Genomic DNA, 26,625 nt, shown 5'->3' on the forward strand with positions numbered 1-26,625 from the left:
CCTTCTCTGCAAAATGTTCTAGCTTGTCAACATCCTTCTTAAATTGTGGTGCCCAGAACTGGACACAGTATTCTAGGTCTCCATCAACTGAAGCCTCTGGATGAGGCTCAAGGGTAGCCCAGCCTACAGCATGTTCCAAAAACCGAGTCTTGAGGTTACCAAAGCATGGATAACCGTGGCCAGCCTTTCCCTGTCCAGGAACGACTATAGCTGATGTATCAGCCATAGCTTGTAAAATACACACCTGAAGAATTTTTGTGAAAACTTTTATTATAAAATCACATGCTGATATGAAAATGTGGAGAACTGAATTTAAGTTTGGAGAAATGAGAAGCTGAGAGAAAACAAAATTTGCAGATTCACCATCCCTACTCTCAAGAAATATTTAGCCACTGACTCCATTGAGGGCAGGGCAGGAAGGATACTTCCCCACTCCCAGCTAAGGCCCTAGGAACACCTATATTGTGGGGAAAACAAGATTCAGGAGAAACCTCAAAGGCCTCTTTTTTCTCTGTAGTTGCGATTTAATTTATATTGTGCTCATTAAAATTTATTACGTGTAGCTTTTAATTGCCCCTCTGACCTCTCTGAGAAGGTTTTGCTTATGCGTTCTGTGGGAGATGGTTTCTTTGTACCTTGATTTTGAAATGGTTTACAGGTTCTCAGCGCCTTTTTACATACTGGTACAATCTGAGGAGGGACGTGGGTGGCGCTGTGGGTTAAACCACAGAGCCTAGGGCTTGCCAATGAGAAGGTCGGCAGTTCAAATCCCCACGACGGGGTGAGCTCCTGTTGCTCCATCCCTGCCCACCTAGCAGTTTGAAAGCACGTCAAAGTGCAAGTAGATAAATAGGTACCACTCCAGCGGGAAGGTAAATGGCATTTCCGTGCACTGCTCTGGTTCGCCAGAAGCGGCTTAGTCCTGCTGGCCACATGACCCGGAAACTGTACGCCGGCTCCCTCGGCCAATAAAGCGAGATGAGCGTCGCAACCCCAGAGTCGGCCATGACTGGACCTAATGGTCAGGGGTCCCTTTACCCTTTACAATCTGAGGAAGATTAAGTAGCCAGAGCCAGTCCAAGACATTTTGCCGCCTGAAGCAGAGCAGCAAATGGCAGCATAAGGCCAGCCAAGTTATTTTGACATCTGAAGCACAAAACCTCACCGGTACCTCTTTCCCACAATGGCAGTAAAATTACAAATGCAACAAATTAAGTAACTTAACAATTGGCTGCTCTTTCATGACACCCAAAATCTGCTGCCTGAAGCGGCCGCCTCAGTCTGCCTAATGGTAGGACTGGCCCTGTTAATCTCTAAGAAGTGCATGCAGTTGTGTTCATACGCAGTTAAACTTGCTGAGTCTGGCTGATCATCCCGTTGTGCTTTTTGCTAACATGCGCTGCTCCAAAGGAATGAGAAAAACGAGAGCAGCAGTTCTAGAAATGATTAAGTGGGGGTGACTTTTCAAATGTCATTTTCAATAGAGGCAAGAGTTAGAATCTGAGAACAAGAAACTGAAAAATGACCTTAACGAGCTGAGGAAAGCTATAGTGGATCGGGTGGCCCAGAACAACTCTTCTAACGATGTCCACGACAGTTACAGCCTCCTCCTGAATCAGCTCAAGTCTGCTAACGAAGAGCTGGAAGTGCGGAAGGAAGAGGTGCTCATTCTCAGGACACAGATTATAAAGTCAGCCCAGCAAAAAGATGCAGGCAGAAATATGGTAATGGACAAGAAAATCAGGTCCTTCCATTTGTGTGCGTTTGTGTGTGCGCGTTCTTTTCACCGTGTTGCCAACTATCACTGTATCTCAATGGTCGGGCACAGTGGTTTACGGCAAGTCCAAAACCAAACGGTCAGGAGGATTCTTTTGAAACAAATTATTCCAAGTTGCACTGCTGTCTGTCTGCATTGACTGAACTGATATCAAAGACAAACTGATCAGAAGAAGGGTCTGGGCAAATGTAAGTGACCAATCCCCTGTCGTCATCGTCCCGGTCCATTTTACTAAATATGAATTTCCCCTTTTCAGTTCTGGTTTCTCAGTTCTAGGATGTCTCAGCCACCAATTTCCATTCTTCATATTAAATTGGTGTAGTAATCATTCATTTTTCCCATATTTTCGTGAGGTGAGTTAGAGGAATCTTAAAAGATAATTCTTGGTGCTCGCACTAAGCTACAACTCCCAGGTTTCTTTGGAGGAATAAAACCGAAATAGGTTTGTGTTGAAAATCTGCCCTCCATCTTTCCTCTTAACTTCTCTTCAGGCCGAATTCCACTGGGCCCTTCCAGTTCACTTTCCGACTTCCTTCAGACATTGAATGTACCTTGTCGCAAATGTAATAACAATGATTGTGAAACCTTTTGCATGTCAAAAATGCTGCATGTGTGAAGAATTAGAATTAGCAGAGCATGTGGGGAGGGAAATGGAAATTATTGACTGGGAGGAAATATTTCATGGTAGGCTTTTTCTTTTTTAAGGAGTCAAACAGCAACATGCAAACTAGCTGGCCCAACAGTGACAAGCACGTGGATCCAGAAGATGCCATAGAGGCCTATCATGGAGTGTGTCAGACAAACCGGTAAGCCTGTCTTTGTTTATCCATTACTACTGGTCAACACGAGTTGGAATCTGGACCCTCTGTTCATTTCTAAGTAACTGAGGGGGGCGTCATCAGGGTGCCAGCAACGGGTGCAATCGTAAACAAAAATATGGATTGCTTCTTCTTACAGAAGCATCAAACTACAAACTGTTCAGTGTGTATCCTTCTTATTTGTGGCCTTTTCACACAAGCACAGAATCTGCTGTTTCGTGGGATATTGGTATCCTGAGCATCTTGGCTTCCCTTTCCCTAAAATAAATTTCTAGACCTCATACGTTGTGGAGAACAACTCAGAAACATTTCAACGGTATCTGAGAGAGGCTCAAAAAGCAAGAGGGGGTTGTTGTTGTTGTTTTAAAAAAGAATTGCATTGCCCCTAGAAAGGCTCTGAAGAATTTTTTTCAAAACTTGGCTTTAACTGTTGAAGATCTGGGGCCAATTTGCACAGCCAGGTGAGTTGTACTGAGAAATGAACTTGCGGGGCGGGGGTGTGGAAGTATAGAATTAGGCCTGCGGTAAAGCAGTTGTGTGACCCTTCTTACACACATAGAGATTGCAAGTCAAAACTGTGTCCTCGGGTATTTTTTACATCACAGCTCCCATCACCCCTAGCAGGACTGTGGCCCCAACAACATCTAAGGACCCAATAACGAGGAAGGGCTCCTTAAGCCCTCCTTCGCTAGCTTTGCAGTGATGGTGCTTGCATTGCAAATTAGATACATAATGAGTTGACCATTTTGCACGCTAGGTTTTGACAATGGACTACTCAGACTGCTCCTTCATCATGCCAAGTTGGTCACGTGAATTAGTTTGCAATAACAAACCTGAGCTTTTTTTTTGCGGATAAGAAAGAAATATGTTGCAAACAGGACACTGTTTCTTACATCTTGATCCCCTTGCATTGTCTACTGTTTCCTTACCTCCAAAGTTACTTCCTTTTTATGTGGATGGGCAGATAGACAGATAGATATTTTAAAATGCCAGTTGGGTGTCCTTCCCCCCAGACATGTATGTCCCTCCCTTCTAATGCATACACATTACTCAGGATAGCGCAGTGTTTTTCAACCTTTTTTGGGCAAAGGCACACTTGTTTCATGAAAAAAATCACGCGGCACACCACCATTAGAAAATGTTAAAAAAATTAACTCTGTGCCTATATTGGCTATATATAAAGTAATTCTCTTGAATAGGAATCAAATAAACAGAAAGAAAGTAGTTTATAATTACTTTATTATGAAATAGTAAGAAAAATTATAAAATACTTAATTTTTAAATTTTTCAAATTTTTCAAATTTTCCCACGGCACACCAGGTAACATCTCGCGGCACACTAGTGTGCCGCGGAACAGTGGTTGAAAAACACTGGGATAGCGTACAACAGTTAAAATGTCGCAAGCTCAGCCCAGCCACTGAGATCTAGCTCCAAGGGCCTTCCTCCTCGGAGGGTCTTCTGCTGGTTCCCTCACTGTGAGAAGCAAAGTTACAGGGAACCAGGCAAAGTTACAGGGAACCAGGCAGAGGGCCTGTCGCGAATTCTTTGCAGCACTTTAGCAGAAATGCTCAGCGTTCCAGGTTCTTCAGTGCAGTATATTTATTGTGAGCTATATATACAAATATGGGACACGGGTGGCGCTGTGGGTAAAAGCCTCAGCACCTAGGGCTTGCCGATCAAAAGGTCGGCAGTTCGAATCCCCGCGACGGGGTGAGCTCCCAGCCCTGCCTGGTGATTGATAGCCATGTTCAAATATATAAAAGGATGTCATATAGAGGAGGGAGAAAGGTTGTTTTCTGCTGCTCCAGAGAAGCGGACACGGAGCAATGGATCCAAACTACAAGAAAGAAGATTCCACCTAAACATTAGGAAGAACTTCCTGACAGTAAGAGCTGTTCGACAGTGGAATTTGCTGCCAAGGAGTGTGGTGGAGTCTCCTTCTTTGGAGGTCTTTAAGCGGAGGCTTGACAACCATGTCAGGAGTGCTCTGATGGTGTTTCCTGCTTGGCAGGGGGTTGGACTCGATGGCCCTTGTGGTCTATTCCAACTCTATGATTCTATGATTCCCAGTATTGATGCTCTGCCAATGAGCTGTGGCCTTTCCCCGACACCAGTCACATCAATGCTGAGTTTGTTTATACAGAAAAGGTATCGTTCAATTCCAACATTAGGATATGGTGTTCCTGGCTCGAGACTTAACTAGTTCAATCCACCGTGCTGCAGAGTGGTTTGAACGCCTTCTGTGTCAAAGCTACAGTGGAATATAGCTTTTGTAGCAGTACAGGAGAGTTATAAGCACTACTTACATCAAAGTAATAATTCATAGACCATGCTGAGGGAAGATGTTTAATAGGAGGGCTGCCAAGCTGTTTCCCCTGAGGCTGGAAAAAGTGTTAAAGAAAAGCAAACCACCAGCTTTATAATGGTAAAATGAGCTAATATATACACATCTTGTGTCCTTGGAAGCCCATCACCCACATTAGCTGCTAAATTTGTATCTTAACTCTCAGCCATGATTCCTCTTTGATTACAGGTTTCCTGCAGTGTGAGCTTAATACCCTGAATTTGTGTCTTCCTTTTACAATAACAGAAAAGAGGGAGAGAGATTTACATCACTCCCATGAGTATCCTCCCATCGCTTTATCCATGAAAGCACGCTAAAACGAAAGTGGGAGAGAATAGATGGGGAGGGGGGAGACTGGATAGATAAAGCTGGAACATTCATAAAATTGCTGCAAGCAATCTAAATACTTATTTGACTGTAATTAGATAGCTCCATGTTCATAGTATTCCCCAGATCCCATCACCTTTCCTACCTTCTACAAACTTAAGCTATCATCTGGGTTTGTAAATGTTGTGGAAGCAAAGGAACTCGTCCAATGATAATAGTATACCTTTTCTTTGTTTTCACTTTTTATTTTATGTTGTTCAATTAAACCGTTCTTTGAAAATAATAATTAAAAGAAAACGATGGCTTCCCAAATCCAATTTTGCAGAGATGTGTAGAGAGAAGCTGTTGCTGGGAATCATAGAATTGTAGGGTTGGAAGGGACACCAAGGGTCATCTAGTCCAACCCCCTGAAATGCAGGAATCTCAACTAAAGCATCCATGGCAGATGGCCATCCAACCTCTCCCTAAAAACCTCCAGTGAAGGAGAATCCACCATCTCCCGAGGGAGTCTATTCCACTGTCGAACAGCTCTTACTGTCAGAAAGTTCTTCCTGCCGTTTAGTCACAAGTCACCAGCCGCTCACTAGAGAAGGCTACCAAACCACTCTCTTAGAAAGTGGAGCTCAGAGTGGGATCCATACTGGGAACCCTTGGCAACTGGCCAAGTTTCTTGAGTTCCAGTCCATTTGACAATCACTCCCGTTCAGCTCTCTGTCCTGAACTCTTGTTGCTGATGTATCTAAAAAGCTTGTGGTCTGTTTTGCAACAGACTTCGGCATCTTTAAAACACGGAAAGTCAACCTGGAGCCCTTCCAGGTGTTGTCGGACTACAACTCCATCATCCCTCACTTTTGACTGGGGTTCATGGGAGTTGGGAGTTTACCAGCACTACATTGGCTACCCCTGTCCCAAAATAATTTTGCATGTTGCCTACAGTCCTTCAGCAGCCTTTTCTTCCACAATCTGCATGTTTCCACTCTGTAGATCTACTCTGTGAATGTTTCCTTTCTGTCAGATCAGCTCATAAACAGCAGGACAATATCAATTTAAAAGCATAAGCTCAAGAGAGATGCCTCCACAGGGGTTTGCTTCCTTGATAGATGCAAGCCCTAACTGCTTTCCATTTGCAAATGGAGGTTCAGGAGTTATAAATGCCATGGGCTTGTCATTTACCAGACTTTATATTCAAGGCTAATGGCATGTCCTTGAATTAGTTTCATTCCACAATAATCCAGGAATTGGGAGGGGGCTTTTACAAATGTCAGGTGTTTGCCAAACTGGGGGTAGGGGGATAGCTCAGTCAATAGAGCATGAGACTCTTCATCTTATGGCTGTGGGTTCGAGCCTCATGTTGGGCAAAAGATTTATGCATTTCTGGGGGGTTGGACTAGATGACCCTTGTGGTCCCTTCCAATTCTACAATTCAATGATTCAATGACCTGCCTAGCCAGCATAGGGATTGTACCAGTTTTTATGCTGGCAGCCCAAATGCACCTACTGCGACTGTCCCAGGAACCAGGTAACAAAACTGGTGACAATAGGACATACCTCTCCAATAGTTTGTACGTGTTCCATAACATATTTTCCCCATAATTTTCTCTTTGGTGGAGCCATTGCTTGCGGGGAGGCGTCCGTTTGAGTCTGCTCCTGATTTGAGTTGTAGCATTAACACTCAGAGGAGACGAGCGGAACAGTATAAAATGGTGGGAGGGTGCCAGCATCGCAAAGCTGGAATAGTTTTTGAGCTTTATTTCAGGGCAGTGAGGCAACCCATTTTTCTCGCAGAGCGAAGGGGTGCGTCTCCCATCGTGTCCCTAATGTGGCAGCCAGACCCAGCTCTTTAGTTAATTGCTCTTCTTCCCTTTTGTAATATCTGAATTTGTGGTAGTTTAGAGCACTGCAACTCATTGAACATAAATGGGCAAGTGTTCTGTTGCTAAGCAGATGACGTTGCTGATGATGCTGTGTCAAAGGACCATGGCTGGTCCTTGCTTGACCCATCTCTCTTAAGCCACAGCTGGAATAAGAAAATGTGACTGCAGGTGCTACGCTCAAACCAGCTGGGCAGTTTTTAAGGGCCCTAGCACTAAAATTTGGGCCCTTTATGGACTCGGACACAGTCAGTTGCTATATTCTCAGTATAATCAAGGTTTGCCAAAGTAGCATATGTCTCTGCATTTGCTTAGCAACTGAAAAATGCTCTTCTGTACACCTCTTTATGTGAAATGCAGCTCAGGTTTGACATTGGGGCAGATGTGATCTCCCAGTTGTCAACACTCTCCTATTAATGTGGGCCATTGGAGGAGGTGTGTGTGTGTGTGAGAAAGAGAGAGAGAGAGAGAGAGAGAGAGAGAGAGAGAGAGAGAGAGAATTTCTTGGGTGGGTTTGGAGGGTAAGATGCCAGAAGACTGTTCTTAACAAGACTGTCAAAGTTGTAACATGTGGGATGGGTGGTTCACAGCATTATCACCTTACTGTCATGGTGCTTTTTCTTTAAAAACTGCAATTCTGTGCAGACATAATCAAGCAGTGGGGGCGTGGGGTGGTTGTGATTGCACCTGATAGCAATACATTAATGATAATATTTTCATAGAGCTGCATAACTTATGCTGAGGGTGCAGGAACAGCAGGTGCGGTCATGATTTTCCTCCCCACCACCTTACCCGCTACAATGTGTGGATTGTAATGTTGGCGCAGGGCTTGTCTGCTTGAATGCAGCTGAGGCCTCCTTGTTCTTCTCATCTCTTGCAGCTGACGCTTCTTTTATCTTTCTTTCCTGTCCACTTCTCTTTCCCTTTCCTCTGTCCTTTCTTTCTAGCAAGACTGAGGACTGGGGGTATCTGAATGAAGATGGAGAGCTCGGCTTGGCCTATCAGGGTCTAAAGCAAGTTGCCAGGTCAAATACTTTTACATCTTTTCCTTCTCCTTTCGGACCTTTTCCTACTGTCTCTTTCAAATGTTTCTCCTTCCCCTCACTTTCATGTGGAACTGGAAATGGACATAATTCACAAAGACCCCAAACTGGATTCCTTTGGAGCTCTTTTGATGTCCAATCCAGCTTTGCCACTTGGGTAGTGACTGGAGTCAGATCTGTGTGTGAGGGATACAGAGACAAGAGACAGGCTGGGCTGATTAATTGATTGATTGATTGATTGATTGATTGATTGATAGCATCAACTATCACTCATCAACAAATAATGGTGGGCACACTGGCATCCATGGGCATCTTGTTGGCAACTTCTGGGTGCTGGCAGGCCAGCTAAATTAGTTTTGAGTTTTCTAGAGTGGAAACGGTCGCCTGCCAGGGCTAGCCAGCCCTAAATCTGAGGAGTGTGTGTGTCTCTTTTTTTCTTAAAGTGGCTAAAGTAGTTCTTCCTCTAGAATAAATACAGTGGTGCCCCGCAAGACGAATGCCTCGCAAGATGAAAAACCCGCTAGATGAAAGGGTTTTCCGTTTTTGAGTTGCTTCGCAAGACAATTTTCCCTATGGGCTTGCTTCGCAAGATGAAAATGTCTTGCGAGTCTTGCGATTTTTTTTTTGCCCCCCCCCCCTTTTTCTAGCCGCTAAGCCTTTAATAGCCGCTAAGCCACTAAACCGCTAATAGCGCTAATCCGCTAATAGGGTTGCTTCGCAAGACGAAAAAACCGCTAGACGAAGAGACTCGCGGAACGGATTAATTTCATCTTGCGAGGCACCACTGTAATGGTAATTAAGGATATTTGCATACAGTAGCTTATTTCTTGGATATTTATGCAAAACTTTTAAAATGTTTCTTCTGGGCATCAAATGTTGCACACCCTTCAGCATGCATGCATATTGCAGTATATCATTGTGTGTGACTAATACAGATAGTCACTATTTCAATTTCTATACACTACTCTATCATCAATTTGATATGGTAGTGAAATAAAAGAATGATTTCAGCCATATATCTTCATATTTTCCCGAGGCACCTTGTCACTTGTTCCAGTTGTACAGATGTTATTTCACACACTAGCGAGTTGTAGATGCAAAAGCCTCCGATCAATTTTCTAAGTATCTTACGTTTTCAGTTCATTCCATTCCCATTATTACTAGGGAGTGGGGGCTATTTGTTTTTTTGTAAGGAACAGCACAGCTGAGGAGAAAAGAGGACAAGTCAAGGGCATGAAAGTGCTTCCAAGCCTTTTTCTCTCACACATCTACGAGGTCTAAAAAACCTGCTCTTGTATTTAAATCTAGTGCTGAGATTCTTAGAAGGCAGGTGCTGCCTTTGTGTGTGCAATGTGGAAATGCACACAAAGCCTGGATATGAACAGAAGGGCCAATTCAGGATTTTGTGGACCTTAAGCATATCTTCTGTACGTGCCATCACCTTTCTTAAAGTAGAGCCCATAATCTGGCACTGTATAGCAGGTATAGCACGCCTTGTGCGTTGATGTCTTTTGCATGAATCTTGACTAAGGCAGCCACAAAGAGCTTTATGCATGCAGTAATTCAATTGCATTGCAACTGCTGGTGTCCCTTACCATGTTCTGGTTTCTATTCCAAACATCCCAGCATTTCACATCTTCGCACGACTGTGTCCTATTGTTTTAGACCAAATCCAGCTTTTGGCATGCTGCTTTTTGTTGTTGTTGAATTTGGTTTATAGTAGCTTACGTACACAAACCACCTCGCGGCAGGCTGTCGTGTTGGTACCCAGGCAAACTTTTTCCCAGGGAGTGAGCCAGTCATGTCAAGAGGTCCACCTACAAGGATGCCTTTGGAAGCTGGGCCAAAGCTGCTTGAGCCTTGAATAGCTTCCCAGGTTGGCTCGCTGGTGATCACAATCCTATATTAGTAAACTCAGTGTCTAGAAACTGTTGAGTCTACATTTGCAGGTAGAGTCCCGAGGAGTGGACTGTACCACTTCAGACTCCATCTATCTGCAAGTAGAAAACTAGTAAATCAAAGAGAAGGCTGCTCTGATTTTCTGTTTGTGGGGAGGCCTTTTTAAGGTATATGTGCTGATAAAACAAGCACAGGGAGCCCTTAAAAAACATGGGGGAAGAATTCTGAAGGCACCCCACACACACTTGCAATGTTCAACCTACTCAAAACCTTAGGGTTCTACCACCTGCCTAGATCAGGCTGTCAGAACAGATTGATGAATGTTTGCAGACTTGCTTTTAGAATCTCTCGTGAAAGCTTTTTTTTTGGGGGGGGGTTAAGTAGCAGAGGTTTCAATTTAGCAGACTCTAATTAGTACCTTTAAGAATCAATTTAGCTTACCAAACGTTACCCTTACCAGCACACCCAACAGTGCAGGCATATACGGGAAAGCTGTAACCTTTTTCAGGGATGAATCACACTTTTCGCTGGAGTGGGTGGAAAAGGAGTCAGAAATGCAAAGAATTGTTTCGCGCAACCCCTGTTACGGAAAGTGCTGCATGTTCCTTAATTTATTGTTTGTGCAGAATTGCACAGTGTGCATTCATTTAGGAGAGGGTTATTTTTTGTGATTTAAAGCCTCTCTTCCACTTTGCTATTGGAAACCATGGTTTTAATTTCCCTTTGGCACAGTCTGTGTAGGTTTTCTTTCACCCTTTTAACTTTCATTATTCAAGTTGCCTCATTTTAAAATAAAATCACATTTTTAAAAAAAATTATTTATATATATATATATATATATATATATATATATATATATATAGGCATTTCAAACTTTCTTGTACAGCAGGATACAACAGAGTTCATAAATGTAGTGTTTAGGTTTTCAAAATGACTTAATGGCGCTTTGAGCCTCACCTGGAGACCTTTTAAAGAGACCTCAGAAATAATTCATATCTCATCTTCTGAATAAGAGACCAATTCAGAAAAATAATAGCTTGACAATTTGAGGTACAAGACAAATAAGGTGATACCTTTTGGAGGGTGGAGGGACCAGGTTCCCTTGGGTTAAAATGTATCCAAATTCAGAATGTGTTCACCATTCTCTGGAATCCCCTGATACTCTAGACCCACAGAAATGTGGGGATAGCAGGATCTGTGGCAACATAACTTGCAGGCCCAGTTGTTTATAGGGAGGAGATTGTGGGATTCACCCAACTTCCTTGCAGCAGTTTTCCAGGAAAAGCAGTTTTTAAATAACTTAAAAGTTTCTAATAAGAACAATAGGTCAACAGCCATAAAAACCCTCCTGGATCAGGCCAGAGACCCTTATAGTCCAGCATCCTGCTCTCACAGTGACCATCCAGGTGTCTATGGGAGAAGCTTGCAATCTGGACTCGAGGTAGAACATAGCCAACTTGACTAGTAACTACAGATGGCTGTATCCTCCATTCGTATGTCTAATTCGCTTTTGAATCCTTTTCATGTTGGTGGCCAGCGCCAACTTTTGTGGGAGCAAATTCCAATGTTTAACTGTGCTCTAAAGCACAGGGGGTTTTTCCTGCAAAGGTCCCCGGCACATGTGCTTTGGTCTCTTTGAACCTGGCACTTTCGTGGCCTACTTCTACCCCTATTCAGGCAATCTTAAACTTTTTTGCACTCATTCTGTAGGGAGGATTTATCCTGAACTGGACACTCCTTGGCTCCCATGAGCTTTCCCCCAGCGATCAGTCACTACCTCTGAGAAAGACGAATGAGGGCTACCCCTCTCTACAAAACGAAGGAAGCCTTATCTATCTGATAGAGATGCTGGTGGTTAGAGGGGATCCTGGGCCAATTACTTTTGGCCCCCTCCCCAATTCTGGCCACACTGCTTTTCTCCTTCAGAGAGGGGAAGGGGCAGGGAACCTCTCTCAGTCCTGGCTTGGTGGAGAAGCGGGAAAGGGTCTTCTCTGTGCTGCTCCCGGCAACTTTGGAACTCCCTACCAAGAGAAACTAGGCTGGCTTTGTCCTTGTTGTCCTTGTGCTGGCAGGCAAAGACCTTCTTGTTCCAACAGTTCCTGGCTGTTTTTAATGAAAGGGCTGGTGCTGTGGTGTCTTTATTGTAATTATTGATGTGGTTTTAATAGATTGTTTATATGTATATATTTTTTTTTAATTCTATCATTTAAATGTTTTTTAATTATTGGTTTTTCTATGTTTTTAACAGTTCTTAATTTAGAGCTGCCTTGAGTCCTGTCAGGGAAAAAGGCAGGGTAGAAATAAATATGTAATGTAATGATAATAACTTTTAAAAGGCTTGCACCATGAACAGTGGCATGAATGAGCCCCTCAGAAAGCCCCCCCCCCCCCGGAAGTGTGGCTGGTTGCTTCCTTCTTGCTGGAGTGGCTTCAGAGTTTTTTTGCATTTGTTTTAATTCATCTTTATTATATTTTAAAACACATAAAAAGGAAAGGGAAAAAATATTGCCACTGTCAAAACATTATACACTTCAGTGAAACAAACTGACACAAACTAAGATTGTTGTGGGATTAAGTAACTGAAAGAAAGAGAGGAGGCGAAAAAAACGATAAATAAAACAAAATTAGGCAATTGTTTTAAAGAATAAATCAAAAGCTCTTCAGTGTATACCATATCCAAAACATACCCATCGGAAAGGTTAGTTTGCTATTCATTTCCCTCAGAACGGATGATTTGAAAATAAAAGAAAAAGTTTCTACGTAAAAATGCAAACTTTTTTTGCTATTTTAGATACATTGTGTGAAAAGGAAATACATTGTGTGTCAACAAACTTTATTGTACGCCTGTAATGGGGATTGTCCATGCTCTTCAATATTAGTAAATATTATAAAATCAGACCACTCCACAGTAAAGTTATCTTTCTTAGTTTGACCTCATACAATCCTCTGCTGTACCAGCACTGTATCCTATACCACTTGATACCAATTTGACAATGTAGCGCTGGAAAGAACTTTCCAATACCTAACGATAACAATCCTTGCAGCTCGTAACCTATGCCCAATATAAATTCCTTAGTGTGTCGTTCTTCACAACAGCTGGCTTTACAGAAATATTTTACAGAAGAGTGGCTTCAGTGCTGATGCAGTGTTGTCACCTAGCAACTGCCCTCAACTCTTAAAGGGGGCTCATTTCCCTCTGAGAATCCATGCCCCACCCATAGTAGTTCATAGAGTCAACGAACTGTAGAGTTGGGAGGGACCCCAAGGGCCATCTAGTCCCCGCAAGCAGAAATCTTTTGCCCAACGTGGAGCTCACACTCACAAGGTTAAGAGTCTCGTGTTCTGCTGACTGGGCTATCCTAACCGTATCTCTCGTGTCCAGTTGTTGTGCGGTTTCTTTGTTTCTTCCAGACCTTGGCTTTGAGAGGTCAAGTGATTTTGTGATTTCTCTGTCTTCCCCCACTTCGCCTTTCCACCCCCCACCCCCCTCAGGCTCCTTGAGGCCCAGCTCCAGGATCAGAGGAGAGAGCATGAAGAGGAAGTAGAAACTCTGAAGGAGCAAATGGGGACCTTGAGGGAAGAGATGGAGAAACAGCAGGAGGTCTTCTTCCAGACGCTGCAGCTGTCGCCAGAAGCCCAAGTGGAGTTCGGAATCCAGCAAGAAATCATGCGGCTGACCAGCGAAAACCTGGTAGGGTTGGACCGGCAGAATCCTTGGCTCTTCCTGCTGTGGATTGCTGCAATCGTGCTATGGGAGAAAAGACCCCCCTCTTGGAGATGGGAGAGGAAAGGCACACCTCTGCCTTTGGAGCTGCTCTCTCTTGTAATGTCTGAGTCTCCTTTCAGTTACGTTCCAGGGCAGGGCTCAATAAGATGAGCCATGCTGGATCAGACCAAAGGCCCATCTAATCTGGTATCCTGTTCTCACAGTGGCCAGTCTGATGCCAGTGGGAAACCTGCAGGAAATGCATGGGTGCAACAGCTCTCTATCCATCTTGTACAGTGGTGCCTCGCAAGACGAAATTAATTCATTCCACGAGTTTTGTCATTGTGCGATTTTTTCCGTCTTGCGAAGCACGGTGTCTGGAAAGTTTTGGAAAAGCTTCAAAAATCACCAAAGTCTTTAAAAACCTCAAAAAAGGCTACCACACCGCGTTCTATGAGTTGCTCCTCGAAGTCAAGTCGCAACTGTATTAACGGTGTTAAGAAAAAGGAAACAAACTTGCAAGACGTTTCCATCTTGCGAAGCAAGCCCATAGGGAAAATCGTCTTGCGAAGCAGCTCAAAAAACAAAAAACCCTTTCGTCTGGCGAGTTTTTTGTCTTGCGAGGCATTCGTCTTGCGAGGTACCACTGTACTGTCTGGGGAGATGGTTGTGTGTAGCAGCCCAGTAGGTGAGACCTTTCGTTTCCACTATACAGATGCAAACCATTTTGTGTGCTGAAGAGAAGACTTCCCACAAGGAGCAGCTTACAAATTCTGTTGTATTCAAAACAGTAACTAAGCAACTGCCGAATGTCTGAATCCGTAGCAGGGCTGCAAAGGATTGATATTCTAGCCAGCATTGGGCAATACGGACCATCAACCCTAAGGCAGCTCCTTATAATTTATAAATACATTGCAGATGTTTCAGGAAGATGTCAGGGATAACTAAGTTGTGTACAGTGGTACCTCAGGTTAAGTACGTAATTCGTTCCAGAGGTCCGTTCTTAACCTGAAACTGTTCTTAACCTGAAGCACCACTTTAGCTAATGGGGCCTCCTGCTGCCGCCGTGCCGCCGGAGCCCGATTTCTGTTCTCATCCTGAAGCAAAGTTCTTAACCTGAAGCACTAGTTCTGGGTTAGCGGAGTCTGTAACCTGAAGCGTATGTAACCCGAGGTACCACTGTATGTCCCTGATGTTGCATCTTGAGAGGGAGAGATTTTCATAGCAGGAGAAACATAGGTGCTGTGGTAAAGCACCGGTCCATGCAGCCTATCACATAGATAGGCAATGTAGTGCCCTCTTGATATTGTGAGACTCCCATCAGCCCCTGCCAGCATAGCCAGCGGTCAGGAAAGATGGAAGTTGTGGTTCAACAACAGTAAAAGTTGTCTGACAGTAGAACCTTAGGGAGGTTCTGAACTCTCCTTCCTCGGAGATTTCTAAGCAGAGGTTGGATGGCCATCTGTCATGGATGCTTTACTCGAGATCTCTGCATTGCAGGGGGTTGGACTAGATGACCCTCAGGGTCCCTTCCAACTCTATGATTCTATGAACATCTGGAGAGCAATTGGCTACTCCTGGCCTAGCATTACCTGCTCTTTCCTGGCAGCAACTTTCCAGAACTTCAGGCATAAAGTGTTTCCCATCACCTGATCCTTTTAACCAGAGACGTCATAGATTGGGCCTGGGACTTCTGAATGCAGAGCATATGCTCTTATCACTGAGCTATGGCCTTTTTACCTGGAGATATTGCGGTCTGTAGAGTAGGGAGCCCTCTAGCGCGAAAGAATGTAGAGAGCTTATGGGGATCAATTTGCCTGCTGCTTCTGCTTGTGCTCCACAGTGGCATCTTATTAGGAAAACTTTTATCACTTCCAAGCAGATGTGTCAGAATCATTTAAATATGAACGTCAAGAACTGTGGCAAAAAGCACTGAGGTGGCAAATTGTAAATTATTACGTACCGTGTTTTGCTTCCCCTGGAAGTCGGGAATCAGTGACCTTAGGTTGTTTCTTTGGTGAGGGAGAGGGCAACAAAGACTGACTGATTGACAAGCAATAATTGGTAGGAGGAAGCCTTGTCAGATAAACCACTAATTCCCTGATTGTTCTTAATGTGATTATTTATGTTGGGAGCAAGGTTTTGTGGCATGCCATGGAGAGACCTGCTTATTGCTTAACCCGTTGGCAGAAGCTCCAGCAATCGAGGGCTGTCAAACAAACACCTGCCATTTTCTTGCCAGGATTGTTGTTCTTTGCACGCACAGCTTTAATTAGTACTTATGAAGCATCTCTAAACTCCAGGCGCTGTGCGAAACCTACAAACGTGCGGCTAGCCTTGCATAGTTTTCCTGCACAGCTGAGGATCAAGCTACATGTCACATTAGCTTCATGGAAATGTTTCATACAAATTGCCACCACAGTCTGAGTCAATATTGGTGGGAACATGCCTTAAATTGGTATTAGGCTAAAAAAATTATCTATTGAAGTGAATGGGAGACACACACTCCTCCCCACTGCAGGTAAAGGTAAAGGGACCCCTGACCATTAGGTCCAGTTGTGTCCGACCCTGGGGTTGCAGCGCTCATCTCGCTTTACTGGCCGAGGGAGCCAGCGTACAGCTTCCGGGTCATGTGGCCAGCATGACTAAGCCGCTTCTGGTGAACCAGAACAGCGCACGGAAACGCCGTTTACCTTCCCGTCAGAGCGGTACCTATTTATCTACTTGCACTTTTTGGTGTGCTTTCGAACTGCTAGGTTGGCAGGAGGTGGGACCGAGCAACGGGAGCTCACCCCATCGTGGGGAATCGAACTGCAACCTTCTGATTAGCAAGCCCTAGGCTCTGTGGTTTAACCCACAGCGCCACCCGTGTCCCCCACTGGTACAGAAGGCCTTATCTGGATTGGGAACACAGCAGGGGACAAATGGTTAAAGCACTCCTAACCCTGACACTAGGGTCCTGTTCCAGATTTGAGAATCACATGGGCAATTTGTGTGTGCGTACGTGTGTTTAAAAATCCTAAACCCTGCCCTTGAAGAAACCACTATGTATCTAATGTAATGAGAAGACAATGCAGCCTTCTTTTCCCCTTCCCTCTACTTGCAGCCCAAACATTGCAAGGAAGGCTTTACTGCTTCAAATTGCAGATGGTATAATCTGGGGGGTTTTGTGTGTGTGTGTTTTTTAACTGCTGAACCACACTGTCTCCATCTTCTACGCGGAATCAAGCTTTTGATAACGTTACAGCTAGATCAGGCAGGCAGTCGAGCAACAAGGAAAGAGAGAACACGATAACTGGCTCCTTAAAATAATTCAGCCTCACCCTGTGCAACTTGACAAATTACTCACTTTACTATTATATGAAAAGCTCACAACGCATGATTGATTGGTCTGGTGCAGACTGAAATGGACCCTGAAAGAGAAATCAATGTACAGCTTTAAAAAGCTGCTGGTGCGTTTAGGGTCTCTTTTTTTAAAAAAAAAAGTTAGACAACTTCTTTCTGGCTGAAGGAGGCATCAAATTCCTTAGACCTTTCTGCTGATTTTATTTGTATCTGTGTGCCTTGTCCTTCATTAGAAATTGGGCTTCTCCCATTTAATCCTCACTAAACCCCATGAGGTAGTTTGGGCTGAGAGCCTGTGATTTGTCTCTAAGACCATCCAGTGAACTTGGTGTCTGAGCAGGGATTTGAAGCCTGTTCCCTCTGGTCCAACTGCCCAAAATACCACACTGGCTCTCCCTAGCAGTTTTTATTCATGGGCATGCACCAGCATTTTACCCCATGAAGATGGTGACCTTGTTCACACACTTTTAGACCATAGTTGAACTGTGGCTTCAAGGTGAATGTGCAGTGTGCACTGATGCACATTGCTGAAATTGGAGGTGCTTTACTCTTCCCCTGGTCCTATTTCTGAAAGCTAAACCATCCTCTGGTTTGGCGTTTATGTCCAAACCCAGGCTCATTATTTCCAAACCTGTGAGTGGTCAGCAAGGTTTCTTTTGGGCTTACTGCTCATGCTTTCTCTGGACAAGACAAACCACAAACCCAGGTTCAGGTGTGACACTCATGCCACAGCTCATGGCTTGCTTCCTAGAAGCAGCGGGAAGTGCAAACCACCAGTGGTTTTTTAGCAGCATGCACCAGCAGGCTGCAAGCCCTAGGCTCTGTGGGTTGGACCACAACACCACCTGCGTCCCATCAGAGGGCCAGCGGTTCGAATCCCCGCGACGGGGTGAGCTCCTGTTGCTCGGTCCCTGCTCCTGCCAACCTAGCAGTTTGAAAGCATGTCAAAGTGCAAGTAGATAAATAGGTACCACTCCGGCGGGAAGGTAAACGACATTTCTGTACACTTCTCTGGTTCGCCAGAAACGACTTAGTCATGCTGGCCACATGACCCGGAAGCTGTACGCTGGTTCCCTCGGCCAGTAAAGCAAGATGAGTGCCGCAACCCCAGAGTCGTCCGCGACTGAACCTAACAGTCAGGGGTCCCTTTACCTTTTACCAGCAGGCTGCATGTTCAGTTAAACCACAGCTTAGTTTGACTGTGGTATAAACTTTAACTGAGGGAGCGCCCCATATGGAAATCCTTGAACCCGTGTGCTTTTTAGCTCCACCCCTTCCTATCATGTAATTTCCTGCCATGTGAACAGGGAAACTGACAAGCAGGAAACCACAAACCATGAATTAACTATGGGAAAACCTCAAAAAGCACAATGGGAACTATCCCCTGATCGGTCCCCAAGCCTTCAACGCTGCTTTCTGCAAGGTTCCTATCTGCTGTACGTCTCTACTTGCTCCGCACCTGATGTGTCGACCTGCATCAGGCCAAATTAGGCCCACAAATTTGGTCAGAGGTTCAGCCCTGTGAATGAGGCCAATCTGAATGTGGAAAGGAGACAGAACAGCATAATGGACTGGGTGTGCCAAACTACAACCAGGATTCCTTGCATACTCATTAGTGGAATTGTTAGTGCTTCTAATTTCCAGTCATGCCTCCCATAAATTTAAGCTGTAAGCCCTGGGAAAGGGCATACAACTGGAACGCCCTGTAGCTAGAGACAAACGCCAAACCCTTGGAGGTAAATGCAACACTGGGGGAGGGGTGTTTCTAGCTATGACAGGCCCTTTTATTACATTTTAGCATGTTTACCTGTTCAAAGTGGGAACGCCCTTGCTGGGGACTGTTTTAATGCAAATCATTAAAGGGAGTGTCACGAACCATTTGCTGGTTTTGTGTTTGCACGGCTGAAGCATTGCGTTTGGCAGCAGCGCGCACAGGCTTTTGCTCTGTTAGCCGAGTGAAGCAGTTTAACTTGATTACAGATGTCATTCCTGTCTTTCAGGATCTCAAAGAGCTGCTAGAAAAACTAAAGAAGAATGAAAGCAAGCTGAAAAAGCAGCTCAAGATTTACATGAAGAAAGTCCAAGATTATGAAGGTAGGTCTGGCTTGAGATGTTCCTGCTGTAGATGAGAAGTCAACAGAACTCCGTTGTGTTCTGTTCCCCATAACAGAGTGTTTGGTGCAACTGAACAGCTTGTGCATCTTTAAACCAACAGAAAGCCAGAAACTCTGAGGCTGCAGCAGATGATATGATTTTAAGGTGTAAATCAGGATATTGATTGGAAGACCAAGAGTTATGCATAGGGGGAAGGAACGGTCAGGAACCTTAAGAGCCAGAGTCCTTGCTACTCATTTGGTAGGTAGATGTTGTCAGGATACAAGGGTATATAGGTGCCATCAGTCATCTCACCTCCACTATAACATCCCACGGTCTTGATAGACTGGGGTGCACAATTCTTGCCTATAAAATAGGACAGGAGCTGGACTGCTTTAAAAAACAGTTCTCATGGTGCCTCCCTGTGGCCCTTTTCGGTCCTGCCTTCCTTTGGCTTTTGGTACTTCCAATATCGAGGAAGCACTCCACCTCCTGGTGCCTCTTGGATAAATTGCACCTATTAAGGGAACCCTGTATATTTACAGCAGCAGTTGAAATGCCTCAGCAAGAAGGGAACATGGAAAGAAGACATCTGTGCAGCCCTGTAATTCTTTTTATCTTGGTGGCTTGACAGATCGATTAGCTACGCCAGGCTTTGATCCGAAGGACTGGTTTTGGAAAGCTGGTCATTAAATGAAATTAAGCCTAATGAATAGGGGATTCTGCATCGTGGCAGCTGGAGCAGATGGTTCTTGTCACTGTAATTTACATGCATCAAAGTGACACTTGCCGCATTATTTGAATTGTGCCTTAATATCCACTTTCCTAATAAATACCACGGCTGCGCCCCTCACCAGGGTGCCACAGCGGTTATCCTCTATGGTAAGCCACTTTAAACAGTGTTAACACACAAAAAGCATCAGTACGGTCACCATCTTCCTGTATGGTTAAAGAGCAGAGCTTCTCTTTTTCCTGTGAACACAGCAGTTTTGTCTAATGGCTGCAGCTGAGTTGTCCACTAGGGACCAATCCAGGAAGTCAGGACTTAATGATGAGCACCTTGGACCAGGTTTGAGAGTGGGAGGTGGGCTGCGCATACGATTTAGTTGTTGCGGCCAGATCTTCTCTCTCACACAGAACGGTTATTTATCTATCTATTTATCTATTTATTTATTTATCTATCTATCTATCTATCTATCTATCTATTACATTTGTATGCTGCCCTTCATCCATAGATCTCGGCGCGGTTCACAACATCAAAACACAGTACAGCAACACAAAGGACATGATAAAAACAAGAACAAAAAAACAACAAAGCAATACAGAGGGCAGCTTGCCATATCTTACTATGCCAAGAACCAGTGTGGCGCTGTGATAAAGGAGTGTTGGGACACCAGGCCTCAAATCCCTGCTCAGACATGAAACTCGCTAGGTGACCTTGGGCAAGTCATAGTCTCTCGGCCTAACCCACCTCACAGGGTTGCTGTGAGGATAAAATGGTGGGGGGGGGGAACCATGCGCACTGCATTGCGCTCCTTGGAGAAAAGATGGGATATATTTGTAACAGTAAATCAAATTTTAAAAAATAAATACATGATAGCAACCAAATAAGTGTATGGGATCTGTAGCCATTGGCAGTTAACTGCAAATTAGCAGTGAGCTTCTCGGTCCATTAATGGACTTGATGATGATGCAACTTTTTGTGATTATGAGTGATCACAAGATCCATTTTTATTAGCAGGTGTGTGTACTTAGAAGTAATTCCCACTTGGTTCAGAGCTGCTTACTCCTGCATAAATGTGATTACGAAAGCCTCTGGAGAAGTTTCTTTTGTTCATGTAGGGAAGGAATGGACAAGAAAGGAGAGGATATAACAATGACAGGGCATGCAACTGTTGGCACCTATAGAGCTTGTGATTCTTTCTCACAAACAGTAAACCTGGGCCGGAGCTATACCAGACCTTAGGAGAAGGCTCAGCTGATTGAATGCTTCTGCATATTAAAATACTTACCTGGGCATAGAAAACAAGGGAGAAGAGGCATGCGCTAGCCTTCTGTGTGCAAGTAAGGCTTTCGTATGGAGGAGCATTAAATCATTGGAGCCATGTGCCCCACCCGTAGTCTGAAGAGAGATGACACACACACAGCCTCACTTTATCAGCTTTTTGTGAGAACTTAAGCACAAACATGGGACGCGGGTGGGGCTGTGGGTTAAACCACAGAGCCTAGGACTTGCTGATCAGAAGGTCGGCTGTTCGAATCCCTGCGACTGGGTGAGCTCCCATTGTCCGGTCCCAGCTTCTGCCAACCTAGCAGTCCGAAAGCACATCAAAGTGCAAGTAGATAAATAGATACCGCTCCAGTGGGAAGGTAAACGGCGTTTCCGTTTGCTGCTCTGGTTCATCAGAAGCGGCTTAGTCATGCTGGCCACATGACCCGGAAGCTGTCTGCGGACAAACGCCGGCTCCCTTGGCCAATAAAGCGAGATGAGCGCCGCAACCCCAGAGTCGGTCGCGACTGGACCTAATGGTCAGGGGTCCCTTTACGTTTATGCACAGACATCAGTCCAATTCAGTTAGCTTTGGTGCCTTTCCAACAGTGGGCGGTGGAATTCATGCCAAGGGAGGTGAGAAGGAAGTGTGCAATTCTGTGGCCAACTCCTGATTCCTAACCACAGGTAAGAAATCTCCCTGCAGGAGTCCTGTCTCGGAGACCGCTGGCTTGAAATGGACGAAACCAAACCAGACGACGCTAGCTGCTTTTTAAGGCCGCTGCTTTAAGCCTGCCTGTAAGGTATCTGCGCAGCATTGATCATTTAGCAATTTACTTTGATTCAGCGCCGGCTCATCTGTTTTCTCTTCGCAGCCGACCAGGTTGTTGAACAGACTGAAAAGCGGCGGCATGAACTCAACAGACAGGTCACTGTCCAAAGGAAGGAGAAAGATTTCCAGGGAATGCTGGAGTACTGCAAAGAAGATGAGCCGCTACTTGTGAAAAATCTCGTTACAGGTAATGCTCTTGGCTTTGCTTGTTATTAAAAGAAACCTCAGAGATTCCCCAGTAGGAAGGCGAGTAACAGCAGGCACACTTCCCTGAAAGATGGCTGCCAACATCTACTGAAGTTGCCCTGTAATGGGCAGCTGCAGGGAAAGGACATTTGAACTGAAACAGTAGAAACAGGTGGAGTAGGGGTGAACCCCATTTCCAGCCAAGCCATGGGACCAAGTTTATTGAAGTAGGCTGTTGCTGAAGGAAGAAGGCAGGGGGGAGACTCTTTTCCACCCGGTAATTCAAGCACTAAGGTGCACTTTCTGTTTTGTGTGGTGGTCCCAGGAAGTCTGACCATGTAAAGTACTTCTTCACACAGCGCACAATTAATTTGTGGAATTCACTATGCAAGGGCCATCAAAAAGGGTGCGACCAATCCACCACAGATAGGTCTGTCTAAGGCTGTTTGCTGTAGAGCCTGGATGGAATTATCTCAGCATTGCAGGAAAGGAGGACTGCCTTCCGAGCTTCCTGGAAGCGTCTTGCTGGCCAGCATGATGGACTGGATAAATCTTTAACCTGATCCCAAAGACTTGGCTATTCTATAGTGTGCACCTGAGAACACTTAACACTTCCCAGAATACTCTGCAACATGCAAGGGTTTTATAGCAGAAGCACAAAAATTTGACAGCAAGCAAATTATACGGCATACCCTGGAAAGCAGGACTGAGAGTGTCTGATGCTGCAGAATTGCCAAACCTAAGCAGGTGCAAACCTGATCAAGATCTACTGGAAACCCCATGCAGAAATCAGATATCATTCTGGTTTTTAAAAGGATTTAAAATAGCTTGTAAAGTATTTAAATCATCAGATTTAAATCCCTCTTACACACTGAGTTTTTGACTGCAGTGCCCACTTAACTGTATTAATGTGGGTCCATTTCTTCACAATGTGATATACTTCATTTAGCTAATGCATGCATAACTGGGGGTTTTTTTATAAAAAAAATGAGAGAGTTTTTTGTATAGATTTTATATTGTAGGGGAGGAATCTGATAATTATGTAATTCTGTGATTTGGTCATCATTCAGATGGTGTGCATAATATATAACTACGCCGTTAAGAAGTCAGGTTGTCTGAAAGGTTTTCTCTCCTGCTCACAGATCTGAAGCCCCAAATGGTCTCTGCCACGGTGCCCTGTCTTCCTGCCTACATCCTTTACATGTGTATCAGGCATGCAGATTATAGTAACGATGATCATAAAGTGCACTCCTTGCTTACCTCTACCATCAATGGCATTAAAAAAGTATTAAAGGTAAAAACAAAGCAAAAGCCTAACACACCTAACTTCGGGGGTTTTCTAATGGGAACAAAATGCCTGGGTTTTTGTTTATTTGTTTGACTTCGTTCTGATATTATTAGCAAGAAGTGTGACAAGGTTAAACATACAACTGGATGGTTGGCAGTAGAAGTTTTTAGGGAAAGAATATGGCTGCCCCTCCATCCAGAACTCAAGAAACTTTCTCCATAAACACTGGAAGCTTTAAAGACATAAAAGTGCACCCAGCGAGCCTCTTAGGCAGGCTTCCTCAACCTGGCCCTCCAGATGTTTTGAGACTACAATTCCCATCATCCCTGACCGCTGGTCCTGCTTAGCTAGGGATCATGGGAGATGTAGGCCAAAAACATCTGGAGGGCCGAAGTTGAGGAAGCCTGCTCTCAGGCATTTGCAAGAGCATCAGTAGATGTGTCAAGAACTTCACATTCATTCTTTTTCTCATGGCCTTGAGAGCTCACAAGTTCTAGACCTTACCCTTCCCGCCAGGCCTGTTGTCAGCATCTATGATCTGCCAAGGCCCCAGCATCCTGGCAGGACCTACCAGCACTGACACCTGCCTTGTCCCGCCCATGCCAGGCAGCTGAGTCTGTGAGCAGCGATGTTAATTTCCTGCTCTGCTGTGATGCTCTCATCAGTCTCCCTGGAGAAAGTACAGCTAAGTGGCTCCTAGCTGCCTTCAGCTAGGAACCACTGCCAGATAAGTCGGAGAGCGTCCGCCAAAGGGCACTTTCCCCAACACCCACCTTAAGCTTGGAGCCAATCCTGATACCAAAGAATTTATGCTGCAGACTGAGCAACCAAAAGTCTGCATGAGAGATACCCATGAAGGGAAAGTGCCAGTCTTTGTTGCAAGCAAGATGTAACTGATCGAACCAGATTTCTTTCAAGGAGGTAATGAAGTCTCATGGGCTCAAGGGATGGCTCCTTGTCTGCCCCTCCATTCTTCCAATCCTACTACACTAGATTGCTTCTCCTCCTGATACAGCAACACTACCTCCCTAATGGTTCAATGCAAGCATATTTGGAAATAGCGGAATTAAGCATTCCTGCTGCAGATATCTAGACCACCTGCCTATAATGGACATGTGACTAGAAGGATATTGTGACTTCAGGAATTAATCGGGTCTTTTAAAGCAAAACTAACCCATAAAAGCAGAGGTTTCAAAGAGGGTTTTCATCATATTTGTTTTGGGTTCTTCGCAGAAACATCATGACGACTTTGAGATGACATCGTTTTGGCTGGCTAACACCTGCCGCCTTCTACATTGCCTGAAGCAATACAGTGGGGATACGGTGAGATAAGCGGTTGTGGGAAATGTCGCCATGATGGATGTGCACACAGTCTGTCATCTGTAACTTCTCTACTGAAATAAGCACTGCTGCTCCCATTCACTTCAATGGGAACTTGCCATTGAAGGCTAATGCTGAATTGTTTTCAGTATCTTTGCAATATCTTTTATCAGAACAAATGAGATTTGCAAGAAAAATGTGCAGTGTTTGAGTACAGGATATTACATCTTTTCTCACCCACCACCCTGATTTTCTGTTCTCTTGCTCCACCTGTGGACGTATTCTGTTCTCACTGAGCATGCTCAGTCTTTGTTGACTATGTGTGGTTTTGTTTTGTTTTTGGGGTTTCCTCTCCTTTAGGGGTTTATCTAAAGATTGTGCAAATTTGGGTTTCCTCCAGGTCTGTTGACACCTCTATTTATGGACAGTGCCATTTTGCTACACAAGGCTCCACACTCGCAGAATGAGTCCCCTATTAGCATAAAGTTTTTCACCCTCCTATGGATCAGCCCTGGAAGCTACAGCTGCTTATTCCCTTGAGTTTAACGTCAGTAGATCTAAAATAACAACAAAAATGTCCTTAGATCGTTTCCAGAAGCAGGATGGGTGGGTGGACTTAGCCAAAATGCCTTTTCCCTATTTGCCTATTTTTAGTTAAGTATATCAACATGAAAATATGCCGGTGTGTGTGCTGTGCATCATGCATCCTGCCCAGCAAGAGGATCCTGGTGTCCCTCATCCCAGAACACAATGTACAGGAGCGGGTTGCACTGTGGTCTAAACCACCAAGCCTCTTGGGCTTGCCGATCGGAAGGTCGGTGGTTCGAATCTGTGTGACAGGGTGAGCTCCCGTTGCTCTGTCCCAGTTCCTGCCAACCTAGCAGTTCAAAAGCACGCCAGTGCAAGTAGATAAATAGGTACCGCTGCACTTTGAAGGTAAATGGCGTTTCCGTGCGCTCTGGCTTCCATCACGGTGTTCCATTGCGCCAGAAGTGGTTTAGTCATGCTGGCCGCATGACCCGGAAAGCTGTTCTGTGGACAAACGCCGGCTCCTTCAGCCTGAAAGCGAGATGAGCGCCACAACCCCATAGTCGCCTTTGACTGGACTTACCCGTCCAGGTGTCCTTTACCTTTACTTTCATCCCAGAACGTGCTGCCCATTGTGGGTTTCAATTCATACCTGCACTGAGCAGCTAATGAAATGCTCAAGACCTGGTAGTCACTTGAACTTCTCCAGTGAGAGAGACCCTCTCCTGCCATAGATCAAGGGCTCCATAGATCATGCAGGAGAGCAGAGCCCTCCCATCTACACAGTGTCTGCTTAGACATCATCGGGAACTCGGTTTGCCTGTCACAAACCTGCAAATGGGCAGCAGGCAGCAATGACCCTGAGATCTGGCCAAAAAGCCCAAGCCTTTCTCAGGGTCGTGTTTGGAAGAGTCTGCTTTGGTATACATGTCCTCAAACCAGTCGTGGCTAAATGTCTCCCTTTTGTCGCTCTCCCTTTTTTTAGGGTTTTATGACCCAGAATACTGTGAAGCAGAATGAACATTGCCTGAAGAACTTCGACCTCACTGAGTACCGCCAGATCCTGAGTGATCTTTCCATTCAGATCTACCAGCAGCTCATTAAAATTGCAGAAGGCGTCTTGCAGCCCATGATAGGTGAAACACCAGTGCTCATATTTAACTCAGCCCAGTGGTGCATTTGAGGGCACCCTGAATTAAACTGGGAAATGGAATCCAACAGAAGCAGACCCATATCCCTAATATTTGGGGTGACCAA

General features: G+C 44.8%; 1 protein-coding gene across 6 annotated transcripts in view; it reads left to right on the plus strand.

Annotated features, from left to right (window-relative positions):
- The window catches only part of MYO5B (myosin VB), a 287,447-nt gene that overhangs the window by 250,929 nt on the left and 9,893 nt on the right, over positions 1-26,625 (plus strand). For 3 of the 6 annotated variants that reach the window (XM_077936491.1, XM_077936490.1, XM_077936494.1), the window contains 9 exons: positions 1,485-1,724; positions 2,483-2,583; positions 8,085-8,162; positions 13,572-13,770; positions 19,131-19,224; positions 22,090-22,233; positions 23,375-23,526; positions 24,754-24,843; positions 26,354-26,504. In XM_077936491.1, the coding sequence (XP_077792617.1) occupies positions 1,485-1,724; positions 2,483-2,583; positions 8,085-8,162; positions 13,572-13,770; positions 19,131-19,224; positions 22,090-22,233; positions 23,375-23,526; positions 24,754-24,843; positions 26,354-26,504 (1,249 nt within the window). The remainder of the gene's footprint in view (positions 1-1,484; positions 1,725-2,482; positions 2,584-8,084; positions 8,163-13,571; positions 13,771-19,130; positions 19,225-22,089; positions 22,234-23,374; positions 23,527-24,753; positions 24,844-26,353; positions 26,505-26,625) is intronic. The other 3 variants (XM_077936493.1, XM_077936492.1, XM_077936495.1) reach the window with 3 other exon arrangements.

Source organism: Podarcis muralis, chromosome 11 (assembly GCF_964188315.1).
Source record: "Podarcis muralis chromosome 11, rPodMur119.hap1.1, whole genome shotgun sequence".
NCBI lineage: Eukaryota > Metazoa > Chordata > Lepidosauria > Squamata > Lacertidae > Podarcis > Podarcis muralis.